The sequence below is a fragment of the Taudactylus pleione genome, unplaced genomic scaffold, assembly GCF_031769625.1.
Source record: "Taudactylus pleione unplaced genomic scaffold, aTauple2 ptg000053l, whole genome shotgun sequence".
Classification (NCBI taxonomy): domain Eukaryota; kingdom Metazoa; phylum Chordata; class Amphibia; order Anura; family Myobatrachidae; genus Taudactylus; species Taudactylus pleione.
Genome location: NW_028284455.1, coordinates 9614220 through 9638246, shown reverse-complemented (window position 1 = coordinate 9638246; position 24027 = coordinate 9614220). Strand labels below are relative to the sequence as shown.

General features: G+C 41.2%; 1 protein-coding gene across 1 annotated transcript in view; it reads left to right on the top strand.

Moving 5' to 3' along the window:
* RFTN1 (raftlin, lipid raft linker 1) overlaps window positions 1–24027 on the top strand; it is a 366504-nt gene that overhangs the window by 200242 nt on the left and 142235 nt on the right. The window contains exon 4 of the mRNA XM_088463278.1: window positions 4064–4172. Coding sequence (XP_088319404.1) covers window positions 4064–4172 — 109 coding nt within the window. The remainder of the gene's footprint in view (window positions 1–4063; window positions 4173–24027) is intronic.

Genomic DNA, 24027 nt, shown 5'->3' with positions numbered 1-24027 from the left:
CAAGGGTATTTCGGATATCAGAATATTCCGTATTTTGGAATATTTGTATACCATATTGAAATAGGGCTTAAATCTAAACACATAATGCATTTATGATTTATATACACCTTATACAAATAGCCTGAAAGTAATTTTATGCAATATTTCTAATAATTTTGTGGTTAAAAGTAAACAAAGTTTGTGTACATACATGAAATTAATGTATGTTTCATATACACAGTATACACAAAGCCTATGGGTCGTTTTATACTTTTTTTTATAATTTTGTGCCTTAAACAAAGTATCTGTACATTGAACCATCAAAGAGCAAAGGTTTCACTATCTCAGTCATGCTGAAAATATTCCGTATTTCGGAATATATGGATATGGAAGACTCAACCTGTACACACAATTACACCTTTACACCCTAAAACTGCATTCCCCCGAGGGCCCTTCATGCCCCAATCCGACAATAATTGAGCCTACATTTTGGGATACCATTGCAGCTAGATCTGCAGCAGACATTGTTTCAGTACTTACAAAAATCTTGGTATCCTTCTAGTTATTGGATCAAATTGTAATTACATCTTTACCTTCAATATCGTGTCTTATGCTGAGTACAGATGGCAGACCGATTCGTCTTTCTAGTGGCTTATTGGTAAGCTATACACACTTACCAATCAGCCACTCAAATTATCTGGACGGACATAACAACTGGGCAGGCATTTAAATTTGCCCGCCCTGTTGGGATGTCAGTGTCTGAGGGTCCCCTGCAGTAAGAGTACAGGTGGCCGGTGGGTCGCCCATATTCACAGCCAGATGCACCGATATATTTTTCAGATATATCAGCATCAGCTGTGCTACAGAGCTGACCTTATATCTCTGTGAACGACGTCATTACCAGGGGCGTATCTATATGCCACTAAGCCAGAATCTACTGCACCGCGCGACCAGCGGAGAGAGGAAGGAGCCCGCACTGAGACTGCACATGGGCCCCCTTCTCTCTTAGAGTGCCCCTGTTCATTACAGACATATCGGAGGTACACACTTGCGACATATATTGCTCGTCAATAGAGCGAGCGATATATCGCCAAGTATGTACCCAGTCTTAATTTGTTTGTACAGGTTGAGTCTCCCATATCCAAATATTCCGAAATACAGAATATTCCGAAATACGGAATTTTTTTGGCATGACTCAGATAATGAAACCTTTGATTTTTGATGGTTCAATGTACACAAACTTTGTCTAAGGCACAAATTATTAAAAATATTGTATAAAATTACCTTCAGGCTGTGTGTATAAGGTGTATATGAAACAAATGAATTTCATTTCTGTACACAAACTTTGTTTGAGCCACAAAATTATTGAAAATATTGTATAAAATTACCTGCAGGCTGTGTGTATAAGATGTATATAACACATAAATGCATTCTGTGTGTATATTTGGGTCCTATTCCCAATATATTTCATTATTGTATGCAATTATTCCAAAATACGGAATATTCCTTTATCCAAAATACCCCTGGTCCCAAGCATTTTGGATATGGGAGACTCAACCTGTACAGGTTGAGTCTCCCATATGTTCCGAAATACGGAATATTTTTAGCATGACTGAGATAGTGAAACCTTTGCTTTCTGATGGTTCAATGTACACAAACTTTGTTTAAAGCACAAAATTATTAAATACAGTATAAAATAACCTTCAGGCTGTGTGTATAAGGTATATATGAAACATAATTGAATTTCATGTACGTACAGTACACACTTTTTTTGATGCACAACATTTTTAAAAATATTGTAGAAAACTACCTGCAGGCTGTGTGTATAAGGTGTGTATAATACATAAATGCATTCTGTGTTTAGATTTGGGTCCCATTCCCAAGACATTTCATTATGGTATGCAAATATTCCAAAATACAGAATATTCCGATATCCAAAATACCCCTGGTCCCAAGCATTTTGGATATGGGAGACTCAACCTGTATTATGATCACCTCAATGTACAGCACTGTATAACATGCCAGTGCGCATAAAGTATAGCAAACAAATAAGTGTATAAGTCGGTGTATAAGCAAGTTGTGCTAGCAAAAAATCACAATTTTAAAAAGGAAACTGGACATTTTTAAACATGCGTGTTCAACAAATGATGTGCAAATTATAGTTATTAATTTTCTAGTACATTATTTTTCAATGCCAATGCCCAATTTATGGAAAGGTCATAATCATCTTCTTAGCCTTTACATGCAGGCCTCCTCTGGCCTCTTATCTATATCTATATTATATAGTTCATTGTGTATCATTGTGATACATTTAAATGTTAACCTTTTCACTTGCTGGACTGTTTGTGTCATATTTTATATAATTTCTTCTTTTCCCATTAAATCATATTAGACATGAATACCATGGTGGTCTTTATCGTGAAAGGTCACCATCCCTTTAAGAGCTGAAGTTCTTTTCAAATCAGTCCATTTTAAGAAGTCCCAAAGTGGATTCTGTGGTTGTGACATTATGGTCTATTGGTCTGATTCGGAGTTGGGAATAAAGCAAGAAAGAGGAATTAACTTTGCACCTGGACAAACCATGCAGCAATGCAAGGGGTGTAAATTGTATACATATATGATATGCATGCAGGGTAAATACTGGCTGCTGTTGCACGTAGCCCACAAATGCTTGATAGCTTTATTTTTACACTGCAATTTAGATTTCAGTTTGGACACTCCCTTACATGCCTACCCTCCCGGTTTTCGCGGGAGGCTCTCGATTTTTAAGTTAACCCCCCACACCCCCAGAAGGGTAGGCACTTCTCCCGCATTCTGCCCACTTCCTAGTAAAGTGGGCAGAATGGGAAGAATTTCTGCAGCGATCGCTGGTCCCTGTGTAGGGGGCGGGACTTAATGTCTCAATTCTCATTTAATAGTATCATTTAGCCCTGCCCCTATTTAAATTTATGCCAATCGTGTCAATTTACAGTGAAGGGGGTGTGGCTTAATGACGCGGCCCCCGTCACAGCCCACCTGCTTCTCCTACCAAGGCTTCTCCCGGGGAGGAGAAGCCAAAGGAAGGCAAGTAAATATCTCTGCACATTTTACATCTATACCATCTGCAGTGCAACATGGTTATACCAAGATGCAGTTACTTGCTCTTTTTATTTGCTTTATTCCCAACTAAGGATCGGGCTCTATATTCCTGGGTGATAGGATGGAAAGTCAGAGCTTTAATGAGAGAAGGAGGGTAAGGCTCTCCAAATTGCCTCATTACGGCCCTCTACTGTGTAATATTTGTGCCATGGTGCAGCAGGGTGCAGGGACATGATAATGGGCCCACTTTATTAGGTATGCGGGAGGCTGGTCCACTCTCTCTCTCCGGGAGTCCGGGAGAACTCCCCAAAATTCTACAATAGGCAAGTATTAAAGCTACAACATGAAATTCATCACCTCCTATTATAGTGAAATAAAATACAAATGTATCCAGTATGAATGAATATTCTATAATATTTATATATATATATATATATATATATATATATATAAAAGTTTCCATACCATGATAGATACCGTATATGGCATTGTACACTGCTATGCAGCTCATTACAAGCTTTTATGCTCCATTATCAGCCATAACTGGGGGTTATTAATATTTACTAGCATTGCTGAAAGCATGAAAACTATAATAACCAGTAGAAAGGTTTTATACAGTATGGTTAAACAATGAAATGCAAACATCTGACTGGTTGTAATGGTTTAATGCAGAATTCCTTCTCTGCATTGTCTTTTTATGGAATTATATATGTCCACCTTATGTGCACTTTAATCAGATAAATAGCTGCTGATATTTGTGCTTGGACTATCAGGACAAATTAAAGCACAACCCCATATAGAACCAAGTAAACATTTAGATTTTTGTGTTCATTTTCTAAACGTTATAAGAAATATGATAAATTAGTTGCTGTCAGGTACAGCATCAACATCATTTCATTGAAAGTCTTGAAGCAGCTGTATCTGAAATAACTTCTAAATAGCTGAATAACTTTTTTCCAGAAAAATGTTTTGTATGTAACATATATTATTCTATTATTCTTTCCAGGAACTCATCTTGTGATCTGAGCACTGGAGACTACAGCTTGGTAGTAGAACAGTGTCTGTCTCCTGACCAGCTAGTAGACCAAAAGCTGATACCTGACCTAGTGAAGAGGGTAAGTAGCACTAACTTATAATTACATACTGTACATTGAATTACATTAACTATAATTAACAAATAATATTACGTGTTCGTATTGAATATGTAAATTATTTAATATGTAAAAATTGTCCATCCTTACAAGCATACTGTACATGATTCTAAGGGGGGATTTCCATTAGCCCCGATAACTTAACAGGGGTGAAAAAGGGAGGTTTAACATCCAAGGCTATTCAATTAGGCTCCATTTTTCGCCAGATACCTTTGTTAACGTAAGTTAAATTGACGCGTTAACGGATGTTAACACACAGAATCCATAAAACGTTTGTGCCACCCAAAAGTGTCTGCCCAGCTAATCAGTTGCTTTTGAGAAAGCAGACATTTTTTCGGTGGCATCTTTCTGTCTTAAATCTGTGTAAGGCAGTGTAATAGGCTTTTTAGTATCCTGAGTAACAGAAAAGGTCTGTCCAGGCTGCAGATCATAGAAATGGACATAAAGAAATATTGACATGTGCTCAGCGGCTGCACAGTGGACTGAGAATGACCAATTAAGCCTTCAAAATAAAAATAAAGCTAATACAGCACTGAAGTGGTTACTTTAGGGATTAGTAATCCCTTTTATAGTTACTGTCTTAAGCATGGTTTGAATAGATTTTGGCCTCAAAAAAAGAATGCATTATTGCCGGCTCCAGTATCCCGACTGCCAGCATCCCAAAGGTAAGTATCGGGGGTTAGGGGAGATTTAGGGTTAGGGGTTAGACATTAGGGGGAGGGTTAGGTACTAAGGGTGGAGGGCTAGGTTTATAGTGCGGGGAGGGGGAGGTTAGGTTAAGGCACTGGGGAGGGAGGGTTAGGGTTAGTGGTAGTATACTTACCTACGGGTATTGGCAGTATGACTGTCGGGATGCCGCTGCCGGGAACCCATACCCAACCCGACAGAACAGCTATTGTAGACAACACTAATTGGGATAATTGGGAGTTACTGAAAGATGAGACAAGCATCTATCAATAGTGCTTTGTAGTCACATAATACACAATCAGGCACAGTGCAGCATAGTCATAGAAACACAGAGATGTGTTGCACTGTAGAGGGGCAACAATGGAATATCTAGATAATGGTAACAGGTCTGAAGTGCAGTTAGACTCCCGGGGAGATATACCTGAAGGGACGTGCCACTTTTGCAAAATAGAGGTGTATTAGTGCCTTGGACCTAACAGTGCATTGAATAATTGCAATAATTAGTAATATACTGTCAGGTCCAAAAAGCCATTATCCTATTGTGATTTTGTATAAAGTCATTGTTGAGGTCACTATAGCTGATTGTGATGAAGGCGGTTTAGTCACATTCTAGCAGGGATAAGTGGATAAGACTGAATAATGTATTTTACATTCAAGCATCATCTGAGACCATCTCAATGCTTGGTTTTAGTTGTCGCAGCCTTTGTGACTCAGGAGAGCTAATTTATACATGACCATGTTATCCTCCTGGCTATAGTACAGAAACATCACGTCCTGCAGACATACCGTTTGGGGAGACTGATAGCAGGTAGCCCTGAGTGGTCCCCGAGGTCCCTCCCACCCACTTCTGCATACCTTCACAGCCAGAGTTTGAGCCTGGACTGTAGAAGGCTATTGTTATGTTGGAGATGTAGAAATATGGCATGTCACAGAAAAAGTGGCCAGGAAATATAAACCTTGGTCTGTGTGCATAGATGCCATCCTGTGACACATACTTATCAGAAACACATATAAGCAGGTGTACCAATGGCACAGAAGCCTATGTTCTTTGTAATTTAGCCCACTGTGGGGCCTATTCATCATACCTAAATATTCTCTGGAGGTAATTAGGTTTAGAACTCGCATTGAGTTCTACCTAATTACCGGAGAAATTCATCATTCCTCCTCTCCATAACTATCTATTCCGAAAAGCTGTCATTTTTGCGATGACAGCTTTTCGGGAAATAGTTATCCCTCTCTGCTCTACCCTACCGCAGCTGTAATCAGTGCTGCGCATGCGCTGTTACATCCATAAAAGTAGCGCATGCGCAGCACTGCCTACAGCTGCGGTACGTTTGTGTCCCCCCCACACCCCTCCGCTCACCTCCTCGCGTCCCCGCACTTACCTGCCCGCTGCAGCGCCTCCAGCTCCGGTGGCTGTGTTCTCTCAGCTGACCACAGTAGTTTAGAAAAAGAAAGAAAAAGTTTTTATTTGTTCTAAACTTTATTGTGTTCTGCTGGGAGAACACAGTGTCAGACCAGCCTCCTGAGCCAGAGGACGGACCAGAGTGCCACAGGGAGACGCCGGGGGACCTGCACATGCTGACACAGGTAAGTGTCACCTGTTATTCGCCACCTCACAGTGGCGGATAGTAACTCCATCAAATTCCGAAAATACATAATTTTCGGAATTTGATGAATAATAATAATTTCCATATCCCCATACTAATCTATGGGGAGTGTGGAAAGTAACGCAGGGGGACTTAGCAAGGAGATATCAGTGATATCTCCTGTGTTAAGATACTTCATGAATACTAAAATAACGTTATTTAAGGAAAATGGCCTTAAAAATGTTATTTTAGTGTTGATGAATAGGCCCCTGGGTCATTTTCCAACAATAGGAAATTGATTACCCATCAGTAGAACAAGTAAGCAATCATGTAAACTAGAAAACCTGAGACCTTAAACACCAGGTCGCTGAGCTTAAATAGAGAATTTCAGATATATGTGTTTTATGAAAATATGCTTATTGGTGACATTCATACATGGCTGTCTTAACAGCAGTGTGGGCCCTGGGCAAAGCAATGCACTGGGGCCCCTACCCACCCATTCACTAGAAAAAAAAGCAGTGCCCCTTACACAGTGCCCCCAGTAGTGGTCCTCCCTGTGCAGTGCCACTTGTGCCCCCAGTATTAAGCCCCTTATATAGTGCCCCCAGTAGTAGTCCCACCTATGCAGTGCCCCCAGTAGTGGTACCCCCTATGCAGTGCCCCTTATATAGTGCCCCTAGTAGTAGTCCCCCCCATGCAGTGCCCCCAATAGTGGTACCCCTTATGCAGTGCCCTTTAAATAATGGCCCCAGTTGTAGTCCCCTCCTATGCAGTACCCCCAGTATTTCCCTTTATGAAGAGCCCCCAATATTGGGCCCCCCGATGCAGTGCCCCCAGTGGTAGTCCCCCCCATGCAGTCCTCCTAGTAGTAGTCCCCTCCCATTGTAGTGCCCCTAGTAGTAGTCCCCCCCTAGTAATGCCCCCAGTGGAGGTTCCCCCCATGTAGTGCCCCCACTAATGGTCCCCCGATGCAGTGCCTCTAGTAGTTGTCCCCCCCTTGTAGTGCCCCCAGTAGTAGTCCCCCCCTTGTAGTGCCCCTAGTAGTAGTCCCCCTCCTTGTAGTGCCCCCAGTAGTGGTCCCCCCCTTGTAGTGCCCCCAGTAGTGGTCCACCCCCAGTAGTCACACACGTAATAATAAAAATAAACACTTACCTGAATCCCCACTCCTGCTCCCTCCGCCGTCATCCACTCCTCCATCCATCCTCTCGGGCCGGACTGCTCTGCATTATGGGAGAGACAGTGCTTTAAAAAAAAAGCATTTACTCACTGGCCGCGGCTGCAGGGGGCTGGAGGGCCCCTTGACGCTTCGGGCCCTTGGGCAATTGCCCTAAAAGCCCAATGGAAGAGACGGCCCTGCATTCATAGCAACTCTGCCTGGCCTGTGGAGCCTTCACATTGTATTCCCTATTACAAACAAATAATACAAGGCATTTTCTATTGATAACTGGAAACACTATACAGTTAAAAATTAATTAAAAAGTGAAATCCTTTAATATAAGTGAGGTTGCATTTGTTTTTAAATGAAGCAGAGTGTTACATAGAAAGTAAGAGAAAACAATGATTTAAGTGTTGTGGCATTGCCTGAAATGGTTTTGGCATGGTTTGGGCTTGCTGTTGTTTGTCCTTATTTATCTAGATGCTGCAGCTGGTAAAGATGAGTTGTATGTAATGTGCATTAATCGGATTGTGCCTAATATAAAGTGCCGTTTAGGAAATTAAAGCATACACAGTTGTCCACAGTGCAATATGTTAAAAGTCCACCTGGGAACCTCCCAATATTTACGTTTTCTAAATGGGGATAAGATTTCTAAAAAAAAGTGGTTTACCCACCTCATGTTAGGAGCGGAGTCACTTTGTGTAGGTGTCCAGTCAGTAGGTGTGTGTCTAAGGTTTCTGAAATGCTAGGTCATCCCCAATATTTTTCCCCTCCCCTAGAGACACCTCTCTTTTGCTGTCTGAACACTTTTACCACAGCTCTGCTGTGCTGCACAGTGGTGAGCAATATACAACTCCCAACAGTGCCAGTAGTTGGGACAAACCTCATGCCTGCCAGGATTCGGGACTGTTCCCCAGAGTCACAACCATTTCACCTAAATCGGGATCGTTGGGAACATACTTATTGAATCCCACCTGTTCTCACGTAATGCTGGGAATCATGGCATGCTAATGTGATACAATTCATAACACCACTCCCCTGCTCCACCCACCTGTATATGCCCCTCCCATGATCTCCAGGGGAGCAGATCAGGGAAGTAGGTAGGTATGATTGGGTGGTATGCTTTTTCTCTTTTGTCCAACGCCAAGAGAGACTAAGCAAATACATTTAAATCTGGATTAAATAAATAGCAGATAGCTTATACAATATACCCTCTTATCATATGTTTGAGAAAATCAAACTAGAAGCAAACATCTAATTGATTATTATTTTTTTATATAAAACATGAAGTCTTGCATTTGTTCAAGTCCTCCATCAATTTGGCGTGTCACTTGTACACATTCTCTGAAGTGGACTCCAGTAACTCTAAACTATTAACTCAATTACTAAAGAATTTTATTCATATTTTTTTTCAATATAGTTTATTTTGTATTTCATTTCGTTTGCCGGTCTACAATTCACTGCTTGGTTTCAATCACCTAAGCCAGCAAATTGAGGGGTAAGCTTTTACTTCCTCTGTGAAAAAGAAATACCACAGTCTTATACAACAGTACAATGATGGACCACAGCATGTCCTGTTCCCGGTTGCATTTATTTCCTTTAATGCCTCTTTGGATAATTCAGTGCATGCCTATTTTACAGTGATTTAGGTAGTCATGTATCAAATCTACTAAAAAAAAAAGTCTCATGATTTTTTCCTTTAGTTATTAAGAAATCTAATTATGTCTATTTTGAGATGGAACTGTATAAAAGCATGAGTCAGACTGAGAGGCAAAAATGAACAAAAACATGCGCCGTGCTGCTTGACCTTCTCGATGTTCTTCATGAACGAAATAATAATAAAATAGTGAAGCTTTGTTTGATGGTAACATTAAGATTTTGACCAGGATGGGAGTTTCACTCATGCTAAATGCATAGAAGAATAAGACACCTCCTGCTGCTAAATTGCATGTTTTTAATTTTATATTATTCACAGTGGTTCAGTTAGATGTGGGAAGCATTAAAAAGAAAATAGTTTTGCTTTAAATAGAAAATCTACTTAGCAATAAAAAAGTGTTCCCAGTCGCATGAGAGGGATTTGTTTTGTACATTTTAATGGTAGTATTTACCAGTGTGAAAAGGTGCAGTCTGTCATAATGAAGGGAAAAAAATGGTAATGAGAGTCTTAATTTACAGTGGAGATGTCTGTTTCATCCATTTAGCTTCCAGGGATTATTATGTACACCCGCTGTAAATGCCTTTTCAGATTTACAGGTAAAGAACTACGAATTGATCTTGCACTAATCAGATCAGATTGCTGGTTAGGCATAAGGAATTCCAGGGATTCAGAGCTGATTATTCGCTGTGCTATTCTGATTCAAAATGTACTCATACCAAATTCATTAAGGTGTAGAGGAGGAAGAGTGCAGGATTTTCATGGAGGGTCTCCAATTGTGCCTTTTACCAAAATATTCATATCCTCTGTATGTAGACACTCTACGAATCCTAACCACAGTATGGGCCTGATTCGGATTTGTATGCATACCTAATAGTTTATATACAAATCCAATGGTTCTGGGTCTGCGCAGGCCCCCCTTAGCCACATGACATACTGCAGTGTTTGGGGGGGCGGAGGGGGGCAGCGAGCAGGACTGTTGTACAAAACAATGGCATGTCACCCCAGTTTTTTAGGCGTGCCAAGTCCAGAGTTTGCTTCATCGGATGCAGACTTCCTGGACGTGGGAAAGGGGATCTGACGCCCAGGCTAAGTAAGCTTTGGCTGATGGTGATTCGACACAGTGCCTACGGACGTTGTACTCAGATCGCAGATGCATGCAGGAGGTGTCTATTTCCTACAGAAACCTCCTGCTGCATCTGCACTTTAGTTGTACGGTATTGCTAAGTCACTTCCCTGTGGCTGTGCAATACCTTCCACATTGGAATCCGGCCCAATATACAGTAATGATCAAAAGTAATTTGATAAATACATTTCTATAAATATCTTTATTGTTGTCAAAAAGTTTTATAAAACTTTTACAAAACTCATTTTATACATTTAATACAAAATAGCAAGATTTATACATTTATAACAAAATTGTTTGTATGATAATAAAGAAAATAAAATATCCTGAGGCTACAAAATTGTTTGCATGGTAATAAAGAAAAGAAAATATCCTGAGGCTACAAAATTGTTTGTATGATAATAAAGAACATAAAATATCCTGAGGCTCATACATGTTTTGACAGTACCAAAAACATAGCCTGCAGCAAAATAACAACACAAAACGGGATATTTCAGGACAACAGCACTAGTACATTGTTGTAAAACCGTTTGCTGATACTACGGCCTGGTATCGTTGGGGCATATATTCAATAAGATTGAGTAATGTTTCCTGATTAATATTTGTCCATTCTGTTTATAAAGCACGGAAATAAGTGTCCTCGTTTGAGTAATCTTGGGTCCTTTCATGCCTGTCTAGATCTTTTCACAGGTGCTCAATGGAATTTAAGTCGGGGCTGTGACTTGACCACTCCAGTACACTGTTTTTTTGTTGTTGTTTTTTGTGTGGAAGTAGTCATGAATCAAATTGGAACAGTGTTGGGGATCGTTGTCTTGTTGGAAGATCTATTTTTTGAACATATTCTTTTATGGTGTCTCTGTAAACAAAACGATTCATGATACCCGATACATGGTGTAGAGGAGCGATGCTTGGCTAAATCCCTGCCTTAGAGCATGTATGACAGCCTCCCTTCTGTTTGCGGAGTATTAATTTCTGCCTGTCTTCGCCATACCCAATGGGGAATGTCATAAAACAGTCTATTAATGTAAACATTGGTCTTTAGGGAACTAATTTAAAATACATAGACATCAAAAGACTTTTGAGCCAACACCCCCCCCCCCCCCAAGATATTTTTCTTATTAAAAAAAAGTTCTTACTAATATCTCATGAAGTTCTGGTATGCTTTTGTTTCTCAACTCAGAAGCCGGTAATTGAGAATTAGGGGTATATTTACTAAAGTGAGAGTTTTTAGAAGTGGAGATGTTGCCCTTAGCAACCAATCAGACTCTAGCTATTATCTTCTAGACTGTGCTAGTTAAATGTTAGGTAGAATCTGATTGGTTTCTATGGGCAACATCTCCACTTCTAAAAACTCTCACTTTAGTAAATAAACCCCGTAATCTTGAATTTATATTAATTTATCAGGTGCTGTTTCACAGGAGATAGAAACTAGTATAGACAGGGACTGGCCTGCAAGGATCACTCCAAGGTACTGTACTACTAGAAGACTGCAATGTAGCAGACAATGTGCAATACTGTAATAGACTGTCCAACAAGATGAGTTGCGTGGGGTGTTTGGTACCCAGAGGTAAACAGTAACACAGTTTGCAGTGTACAGCAAAGTCAGTGTTGAGTCTAATAAAAGTTGGCAGTATGCATCAAACAGAATATTGGTTAAATGTGCAGCAGGAAGTGAGTCCAGGCGATAGACAAGGGAGGTTAGGGGTGACAAGCAAGAGGTCAGTTCAGGCAGCATACAAAGCAGAGCTGAGGTCATAAGTAGGGATCAGAATACAGACTGAGCGAGGAACACTGGAGTACAGGAATATTTTTGCAGGAAAGCCAGAGGATCTGGCCTGCACTTGCACATATGTGCTTTTGTGCAATACACATGGCTACCATCATTACAGCATACATACACGGAAAGAGGGGAAGAGACAGAGGGGTGATAGAGACTGATGGAGGCGGAAGGTTTAAACAGCGAGAGATAGATTAAGAGAGGATGACAGAGGGAGATGGGAGGTTTAAAGAGGTGGACAGAGAAAAAATAAACCCTGGACACAACAGCTACAGATATCCATGTAGATCATGTTTTTATGCATTGTGTGTGCTTCCAAAATACTAGTGTACAAATAACAGACTAAAGCATATTTACTTACTCTCCCAAAATGGCTACGAAACCACCCTCCTGCATCATTGCCTAGTGAAGTGGACTGAGGATAGGTTTGATGACACGCCCATTTGAGGGCTGGGCTACTATGGCAATAAAGCACACTGCCACACCCCATACATTTTCCCCTTCGACCTTCCCCCCCCCCCCCCCGCGTTTCCAGGAGTGGAGGTAAAAAATATCGACAAGTTTGCACGATGCACCCATACACACACACAGCTATTTTGTTTTGCAACAATTGTTATCATGTTAGATGAAATCTTACATTTGTTGCTGCCTGAAGTGCACAGAAAATATCTTGAAATTGTATGATTTAATGGAAAAAAAAATGATTCGCATATAGGGTCGTACAAGCTTTTTAGACATTTTTGTCGCCCAGTTCCTGATAAAAAAAAATTGTATACTTATGTGTGTGGGCACATTGTACAATCATAATTATTTGATCTCTTTTCTGTGTACAAGGTGTTTAGTGAAACTGATTTTTTTTAAAGAAATTTAGATAAACATAGAATTTCTACATAGTAATGCAGAAGGAGCACTAGCTTAATGTCATTGCCTTTGAAGTAGTTGAACCCAATTTAAATTCCAATATTGCAGAGAGACATCTACTTTAAGCATGTGTTGCTGATCCTTACATCCCCTCAGGCCCTGACTAAATTGGATTTCTTAGCTTTATTGGGCCGAGGTTTCTAAGTAAATACACTGAAGTGCAATAAATAAATATTTAAATATTAATGTAAATGTCATCTATTTCCTTTTACATTAAACTTGATATATATATAGCATCCTATATATTACCCTTTTAACTGGATACTTAAAGTAGTGTTAATAGTATTAAACAATTTAGATAGTATTCAATACCATGTGTGTGCATATGTAAATCATCCACATATGCTTTATATCAGTGTATGCACGTATACACTGCAATACACAGTGCAGTTATGGGATCTGCGAGGGAGTATGCAGAAAAAAGGCTGGACTGATTTGCTTTCGTTATGAGGCCGCAATAAATAAGGAAAAATAGAGTTCATGGATCTAGTTATGTCTATCATGGCAGGGATAGCTCCTATGCGATCTTACCTGAATAGCAGAAAAGAAGAAAACTCCTTCCATTGCCTAAGGGACAGTGATCAGAGTGAAACCAGGAAAAGCTTTGCTTTTAATTCAGTATAAGGGTGAGAAAGCCTATACGGTATGTGCTGGATATATTTGTCAGTAGGTGTGCTTGTGTCATGGTATCAGCCAGCTGGAAGACGCTCTGTTTTCTTTTTGCATTTTCCCTCTGTTCTCTCTTGGTTGCTGTGTGGCACTGCATGTAATAAATCAGCAGTGTGACGCCAACATCACTTCAGCCATGTACAGGTTACATGTATGTATGCATTATTTGTGAAATGGTTTATACCTTCCTTTTGATCATTTTTATTTTCATTCAGGGTGAAGTGAATAAACATTCTCACTTCGGAAAGTGCTGTGTAATCTGTAATGTGGTGCTATATAAATAATTACAATAATGGCAATTTATTTATCCCCTCCTTCGTTATGCATGCTTACTGACTGAATAACTGGCAGTTACTTTACTACATCCTTCCTCTAGTTTGTTATAGACACCAACTTAAGTCCATACAAACTTAATTTTGCCTGCATCTGCTGTGTTCTCTCCTTTGAAAGGGGAATGGAAAGAGAAATATATATATATATATATATATATATATATAGTATGCAGGCTTTGTACAGAATACCTCAAGCCAAGTGCAGGAGCATTATTAGTTCCTGGAATGCTTCTCTGGACCAAAATTACTTAATTGACTGTTTAAAATTAAAGACAACCTTTTGTGCTGCAGAGGTACTTTGGTATTTTGGCTCCTATTTGCAATGTACTCAGCATCCTGACCGTTAGGTTGCCGATGGTCAGAATACCGGCTTCACAATCCCGATGGTCGAATTCCCGACGGTAACTATCTGGGTTAGGCACTAGGGGGAGGTTTAGGGTTAGGCTGCGGGATTGGAGGGTTAGGGTTGGCCTCCTGCACTGAATGACGTTCAGTGAACACTGTTCAGTGTGGGCACCGCACCTAGGCGAAATGAAGGACTGAACGCTAGTCGTTCAGTTTTGCAGGTCTCCTAATGGATAGGCCCCTTAACTCTCTTCACAGAAATCAGCACTGCCCAACAATGAGTGGCAGCATCTCCTTTCTTTATAAAATACTAAAAAGCTACTAAATTTGTTCCCTCCAAACAATTTTCCATCTGCTTTCATTTTGTAGGTGCAATTGTTATATACTGCAAGGGGACAATGCACTATAGGAGGGATCTTATTGATGCAACTGAATGCAGTGACATGTCATTAAGTAAAGTTGATCCTGGCTTCCCCTCTTTGATTAAGTTACAGCAAACAGCAGCAATATTTCCTGTGTTTGTGTTTGAAACATTTACTTTGTGTCATTTATTTTGCGGTTTGTACCTTTTTCATACCAAGTGTTCCATGCACATTTTAACTTTTATTTATTTATAATGTTTTCGTCCAAAATGCTTTCTACATCAGGCTAAAAGATTTATGTTCACACATTAACGTATTAAAGTAATTAAATATAATTAATAGCTCTTGTTACTAAGTAACAAGTAGCAAAGTGACACAATATAATCATAGCAAGTAATTTGTCCATGTTTTTCTTCTGTGAAATACAAATTCAGCACTTGTTTACCAGAGTAAAGAACAATGCGCTAACATAAACTAATCAAATATAGATGTATAGAAAACCTCTATTGGGGCCGATGCAAACATGTCATATAAACCATAAATAATTATTAATATAGAAACATAAATTAAAAACAGTTTTGTTTTGTTTTTCAATACACAACATAAGGAGTATAAGTGGTGTGTAAAAAGTAATATTGACACCTAGGGGTAAATTTTTAGAAGTAGAGAGTTTTTAGAAGTAGAGATATTACCCATAGCAACCAATCAGATTCTAACTACTATCTTCTAGAAGGTGCTAATTAAATGTTAAGTAGAATCTTCAGTAAATATATCCCTTTACATTGTAATATTCAATAGTACCAATATAGGAATTAAACTACTTGCAATCAAGCACACAGTACATAATAAATTGTCGCTAGTGTAGCAGAACCAGTCCTTGATGAAAACAAGCTTTAAGCAGTCTATTATTGTTGTATATCACTAAGTGTATTGATTAATAGAAGTAAACAGTTTTGTCACAATCACACGGTACTGTATTAATAGTTCTTAATGGTCAGGGCTTGTGTAGGCTGCATCCTTGGGTGAAATCCACCAAGTTGCCACCTGCATGATGGGTGTCACAGACCAGTCGTCTGTGGGTAACTTACTATATACTTAAAGTTCCGCTCTAACCAACATTATGCATTTAATTAGGTCGCGTCTCAGTCCCCGTGATGGGTGTAGAGATGCTGTGAATCAGTCGCAGATGCAGAACAGTTAGCTATTCGCAGTCCCAAAGTTGGACATATTAGGAATGATTTATTTACCTCTATTGTGGTTCAGTTGCTGCACCAGAACTCTGCCCTACACAGTGTTCGCAAATAGGCGCTATAGCGCGTATTTTACCCACTTTTGAGGACCAGGGACTCACTATTTACAAATGAGTGGGTCCCCGGGGACGCGCTCCGCTACAAGCCAATCTCTTGCTGCCAATTAAGTGACTGACAAGGACGGGCTGGGCTGCGAAGCAGAGAGAGGGGAATATGCTTCCTGGACTGGACCCCTCCCTCTGTAATGTACAGTAGCTGTAACTATTGGTAGTTACAGGAGTGGGCGGGATATTGCACGTCTGCGCGGAGGAATTCTCGTCTGCCACGAGGTTTCTCCCTTCTCTGCTTGCTCCGGTCCTTCTCCCTGCGGCACTGTCAGCAGTGGGGAGGAGAGTGGCCACGTCGCGGGAGCTGCAGCACTGACTGCAGCGGGGAAGAAACCCCCCTGTAAACCAAATGTGTTTACTAGAGAGGAGACAGCCATGTCTCTGTCTCTGCCCCCGGAGGCCACCTGCAGGAGCGACGGAGCTATTACCGACAGAGAGCTGACTGGAAGAGCGTTCTGCACAGGATGTCTCCGCCCACATGGACTCCAGCAGTGATCGTCTACTCCTTCTCAGCCCTCAGTTTTGTAAGTACTGTATGCTGATGTGTGTGTGTGTGTATGTGTACTGTATGTGTGTATGCTGTACGTGTACAGTATGTACGTGTGTATGTATGTATACTATGTGTAAGTATGCTTATGTATGTATGCTGTGTGTAAGTACAGTATATGTGTGTATGTCCAGTATGTATATGTATGTATACTGTAAGTGTTTGTGTGTATATACGCAGATATGTATGTATGCTGTGAGTGTATGCATGTACTGTGTGTGTGTATACTGTGTACTGTATGTGTGTATGTATTTATGTATACTGTAAGTTTGTTTATGTGTGTATGTACTGTATGTATGCTGATATGTATGTACAGTGTGTGTAAGTTTGCTGATGTATGTGTGTGTATGTATGCTGTGTGTATGTATGTACACTGTGTGTAACTTTGCTTATGTATGTATGCATGTATGTATGCTGTGTGTGTATGTATGTATGTATGCTGTGTGTGTGTGTGTGTGTGTGTGTGTAAGTATGCTTGTGTATGTGAAAGTATGCTTGTGTATGTGTAAACTGTGTGTATGTAAGCTATGTGTGCGCATGCTGTATGTGTGTGCATGCTTGTGTGTTTGTTTATATACAAAGATCCATCTATCAACCCCCCTTTAAAAATCCTGCGTTTGTCCCTGTAGTGGGGAGCAGAGTGACTGTGCTGCGGGGATTACCAGCGCGGTGGAGTAGTGAGCTGCAGATCTACCAGTGGGACCCTGGAGAGTTGCAGTACGGGTGACTGGGGAGGTACAGTGTCTTCCAGGGAGTGTACACTGCTGGTGAGGGACTGTTTACAATGTAATGAAATAATGTCCTCCCACTATAATATTGTTCAAAATTGAGGGCACTTCTGTGTGTTACACTCTCTAAATGCATTGCTGTGTGTGGGCCACTATATTTATGGGGGTACTCCTTTGTGTGGTGCACTGTAAATATGCCTACCCCTAATCTCCTCTTTGCCCCAGCTGCTGTCTACCCTTACCGCCTCCCTACCCCCAGCACTGCCTGCCCCTTGACTCCAGTACTGCCCCAGCTGCTGTCTACCATTACACCCTCCTTACCCTTCAGCACCGCCAGCCACTAACCTTCTCCTTGCCCCCTGTACTGCCCCAGCAACCTGCACTTTCACCCTCCCTACCCAGCCCTAACTTCCTTCTTGCCCCCAGTACTTCCCAAGTTGCTATCCTCGCCCCCTCCCTACCCCCAGCACTGCCTGCCCCTAACCACCTCCTTGCCCATAGTACTGCATCAGCTGCTATTTACACTTGCCCCCTCTCTACCCTCAGTACTGCCTGCCCCTAACCACCTCCTTGCCCATAGTACTGCCTCAGCTGCTATTTACACTTGCCCCCTCTCTACCCTCAGTACACTTGCCCCCTCTCTACCCTCAGTACCCTAGCCCCCTCCTTGCACCTCAGTACTGTGTCAGCTGTTACCTATCCTTGCCCCCCAGCACTGTTGCAATTGCTATCTGCATTTACCCCCTCCCTAGCCCCAGCACTGCCTGGCCCTACTACCCTCTACCCTATCTTCTCCCTGACTTTCCCCCCAGTTCTAACCCAACTGCTACCTGCCCACCAGCACTGTACCAGCTGCAGCCTGCTTTCACCCCACCATAATATGTGATGGGACCCAGAAACGGTGGCGTAGGACTCCAATTTTAGAAAGCGAGGGCCAAATTTTTCCACTTTTCGTGATCATTGCCTACACAGCGCGATGGATTTCCGCGATGCTGCAACCCGGCATCGCGGGATCGCAGAAATCCAATATGTTGGATTTTGCCGATTTGATGATCATGATCAAAAAATCATTGCAATCGTCAAATCGTCGACATTTAACATGGCAAATGTCTGCGATCCGTCGCACATCGATGGTGGGCAATCAGAATTTACCGACGGGCGATCGGAAATTTCCGATCGAATCCCAGCATCGCGACGATCCATCGCAGATGTATGGCCACCTTTAGCTGATGAATTCCAATGACATCATGTGCCGCTCATTTATGGCTCCGACTGCACCACCATCAGTGGCAAACGCAGGATTTCTAAAGAGGGGTTTCCAAATGCTTAATTTTACGAGTTTGACCAGTCCATGGACATAACTACACTTATCCAGCTTTAGTATACATCATACAAAGTGTTTTGAACTTTTGAGTGTCATAACTCCAGCATATACAGGATCAGTGATCACACTAGGTTCTTCTGCTGCTCATATAGTATGCATATATTCTGTTCTATATGTTCACTCTAGCACCTTGGTCAGTATCTCAGCAGTTTGTTGCATCAACTGAGTGTGTATATATAAATTCACAATAATATATATATATGTGTGCGTATATGCATGTATATGTGTGTGTGTGTATATAAATATATATATATATATATATATACATACAGTCAGGTCCATAAATATTGGGACATTGACAGAATTTTCATATTTTGTCTCCTATTCACCACCACAATGGCTTTGAAATGAATCAAACAAGATGTGATTTAACTGCAGACTTTCAGATTTAATTTGAGGGTAATTACATCCAAATCAGGTGAACGGTGTAGGAACTACAATGGTTTCTATATGTGCCTCCCACTTTTTAAGGGGCCAAAAGTAATGGGACAAACTAAACAATCCTAAATCTAACTTTCACTTTTTAATACTTTGTTGCAAATCCTTTGCAGGCAATTACAGCCTGAAGTCTGGAACGCATAGACATCACCAGACACTGGCTTTCATCCCTGGTGATGCTCTGCCAGGCCTCTACTGCAAATGTCTTCAGTTCCTGCTTGTTCTTGGGACATTTTCCCTTCAGTTTTGTCTTCATCAAGTGAAATGCATGCTCAATCGGATTCAGGTCAGGGGATTGACTTGGCCATTGCATAACATTCCACTTTTTAGCCTTAAAAAACTCTTTGGTTGCTTTTGCAGTTTGCTTCGGGTCATTGTCCATCTGCACTGTGAAGCGCCGTCCAATGAGTTCTGAAGCATTTGACAGAATATGAGCATATAATATTGCCCTAAACACTTCAGAATTCATTCTGCTGCTTTTGTCAGCAGTCACATTATCAATAAATATAAGGGAACCAGTTCCATTGGCAGCCATACATGCCCACGACACTACCACCACCATGCTTCACTGATGAGGTGGTATGTTTTGGATCATGAGCAGTTCCTTAACTTCTCTTCCCATCACTCTGGTACAAGTTGATCTTTGTCTCATCTGTCCATAGGATGTTGTTCCAGAACTGTAATGGCTTTTTTAGATGTTGTTTGGCAAACTCTAATCTGGTCTTCCTGTTTTTGTGGCTCACCAATGGTTTACATCTTGTGGTGAACCCTCTATATTCACTCTTGTGAAGTCTTCTCTTGATTGTTGACTTTGACACATATACATCTACCTCCTGGAGAGTGTTCTTGATTTGGCCAACTGTTGTGAAGGGGTTTTTCTTCACCAGGGATATAATTCTTCTGTCATCCACCACAGTTCTTTTATGTGGTCTTCCGGGTCTTTTGGTGTTGCTGATCTCTCCGGTGCGTTCTTTCTTTTTAAGAATGTTCCAAACAGTTGATTTGGCCACACCTAATGTTTTTGCTATCTCTCTGATGGGTTTGTTTTGATTTTTCAGCCTAATGATGACTTGCTTCACTGATAGTGACAGCTCTTTGGATCTCATATTGAGAGTTGACAGCAACTGATTCCAAATGCAAATGTCACACCTAGAATCAACTCCAGACCTTTACCTGCTTAATTGATAATGAAATAACGAGGGAATAGCCCACACCTGTCCATGAAATAGCTTTTGAGTTGATGGTCCCATTACTTTTGGCCCCTTAAAAAGTGGGAGGCACATATTGAAACTGTTGTAATTCCTACACCGTTCACCCAATTTGGATGTAATTACCCTCAAATTAAATCTGAAAGTCTGCAGTTAAAGCACATCTTGTTTGTTTCATTTCAAAACCATTGTGGTGGTGAATAGAGGCCAAAATCTGAAAATTCTGTCAATGTCCCAATATTTATGGACCTGACTGTATATATGTATATATATATATATATATATATATATATATAAATATATATATATATATATATACACGACAGGCTCAATCCACGGCACTCGACCATCTGTGACCACACCATCTACATAAAAATTATCATACAAACTCGGAACTCACATGCTTTTCAAACTGCAACTCCTTTGAACATAGGGAATGTTGGTTTCAAAATATTGCAATAATTTGTTAAGCTGGCCACCGCTTCACGGTCATTCCCATCTAGCCAGTCCCTACACTGATTCTCAGATAAATGAACTTGATCTGCCATCTTGGCCTCAAGCTTGCATACATTTTAAACAGAAAACTGGGTCCTGCCTTAAAGAGACAGGACCACACCCAGGGCTATCAGTTAATAAGCACCTGGAAAAAGAAAAAAGTTTGTCTTACATTTGAAAAACAGGGTGCCCTAGCAAGTGTGACCACAAAATTTAAATAAACGACAGGCTCAATCCACGGCACTCGACCATATATATATATATATATATATATATATATATATATATATATATATATATACACACATACACACATAAAATATTATGTTGCTAGGGGTCCCCACAAGTTTGTTCCCCAGGGGCCCCCACAGACCTTAAGCCGGCCCTGTATGTGAGGTTTTCATTTAACTCCCTTTTTCTATTGCTGCAGACATATACTAGATTATCATTATGTTTTTTCTGGTGCTTAGGTGTTTCTTTCAGCACTTTTTTAGGCTAAATTATGAATAAATATCTTTACAAATTGTCTGAATCCTGACGCATGCCTTTTATATGTGTGCCATGTGCTTTCTACATGCATTTTATGGCAAAACTAAAATATTCAATAGTGAAATTACATACTGTTATACAGCGTAAGTGGGAAAGGAGACATCTGTCTCTCTCTTTACTCATATGCTTTGTATGGAGACAAAAGAGTGTATAATGTGTACATGTTATTTTAATAAGACTTTAGAGATACAGTAATACGATTGCTTGTATAGTTATGGATCTAAATCACATGGCTGCTCCTTATTTTTTCATCATAATTTGTGAAATAATGTATATTTGTCAAAGAACAAAAAGCTTCTCATTTGCCCAACTTCTTGGTTTGCAGTAATCAAAACCAGAAACATGGTTTAGTGCCGGATTCTGCCCCATAGTATACACAATCTGTGCACAGCGGAATTACTACAGACAATATGGGCTGTGCAAATTAGGGGCTGATTCTGAATTGCAGGCAATACTGTTATTCATGCAAATGGTCCATGTGTTTTAAGCGTGCATGCGTCTAAGTCGCTGAAAAGTCACACAGCGCCTGCGTCCCATGGTATGTGCATGCAGGACTGATTGGGAAACACGGTCTCAGAAATGTATTGGAAAATATATTGGGCGGTGACTGGGAGGTGGCTATTCAGACAGACAGAGATGTACCGTCGTATGAGCGTGTAATTGGAGTGTCACGGCCATGTCACTTAACTAGTTGCAAACTCAGATGCTTAATTGCTTACATTGGAGGCCATACTCTGATGGAGATTGTGCGCCTGGCAGAGTGCTGGTTCTAGTTTGGATGGTGCGACCAATTGTTGCGTCTAAAGTTGCCCCAAGTGAGATTGTTGCATCTAAAGACGCACAAAGTAGGTATCCCAGTCAGGGGTTTATCTAGGGGTCTGAGCATCCCTTGGTGAACCCCAGTACCCCCACCCTATGTGACTCCAGGCTCCCCTGTGTCACTCCAAGCCCCTCCCTCTGTGTCACTATAGGCTCCCCCGTGTTACTCCATGTCACTCCAGGCCCCCCACCCTATGTCGATCTAGCTCCCCCTGTGTTTCTCAAGAGCCCCCTCTGTCACTCCAACCTCTAACATCCCTCCAGCTACAGCCTCACTTACCTTATTCTCCTTCTGACTGCTGCTCATCTACACACCATGCGGCGGCTCCGCTGCTTCTCAGCGGCACAACGCGCTGTGTTGTCACACGTGCTGCACCACAATTTAAAAAAAGCTTTATTATACTGGCTGCCTGTGCTGGGTGGGGGCCTGTGAATCGGGCTGGTGGGGAAGGGATGATTCACCATAACCGCAGGTGCCCTCCCTCGCCGGCAAGTGTCATGCTGGCCAAGGGGTAGATACGCCCCTGATCCCAGTTCTTGCATATACAGATGCAGGATATAAACCATAGAATGGCTTATACTAGCATTTAGTTTAAATTTGCATGTGTGACTAGGGCAAAAGGCGAACACACGGATGCTGCTGCATTCAAGTCACAATCAGGCCCCCTAATGTGTGCATTTTTAGTCTAGATCCCAGTGGCGTACCTTTGAGACCCTCAACCCTGGTGTGCACTAGAATCCAAGAATCCATTATATGCCTCCTCCTCGCCTCACATTGGTCTGTGTGAGATATGGTGCATTCACACGGTCAGATTTTGAAGGACTATATAAACGATATCGTTTATCGTTGTATCATTAATAACGTCCATTTTTGGGCCCCTTTCAACCCCCAAACGACGGGAGATGCGCGGGCACAGATGGTTGATAACGATAACGACCATCGCCTGTGCATGCAGTCCAACCTGGTCGATATCGACCAGGTTACTATAGGGACCCGTGATCGTTGATCGCGGGTCGTTGAGTCGTTTGGGGGTTTGTGGTGTGCTGGATGATCGATATCGATCATCCAGCATGTGCAGGACGACCAGACAATGATATCGTTGTCTGATCTGACCGTGTGTATGCACCAATAGGGTTTATTCAGCAGGGCACTAGCCATGTATATGTGGAAATGCTTGGCTGTTTCTGCATTGTGCCTACAGCATTTAGTATAAATCACACTTACCTACTTGTTCTTCCTTGTTTCTGGGAGTCTGTAATTCATAAGCAGAGCCGGTCTACTGTCTTATATCTGCATCTTCTTTGTCAACCAGACTTTTCGCCGACATCGCTGGTTTTCAGTGCGAAAAAGTATTGCGCTTCCCGCTTATCTCCATATTCAATTAGAAATCGGCGAAACTGTAACGTGCGAAAAGTACTGTCAGATTTGGGGACATCAGCCTGACACACCCCAAAAGATGCACTGACATTGGGGATCACTATAGATACCCCCGAATAGTCCTGCTGAAGGTATTTGGGGTTCTTAAATGAGCTCAATAGCTGCTATTTAGCGTCTTTGCATAAGTGATGAAGAATAGCATTTAGTAGGGTTTTTTGGTGAAAATAAGTAGCCCCAGCAAATTTGGGGTACGTGAAAATGGGTGCTAGCATATTTTAAATTTTCTAAAGTGAACTTT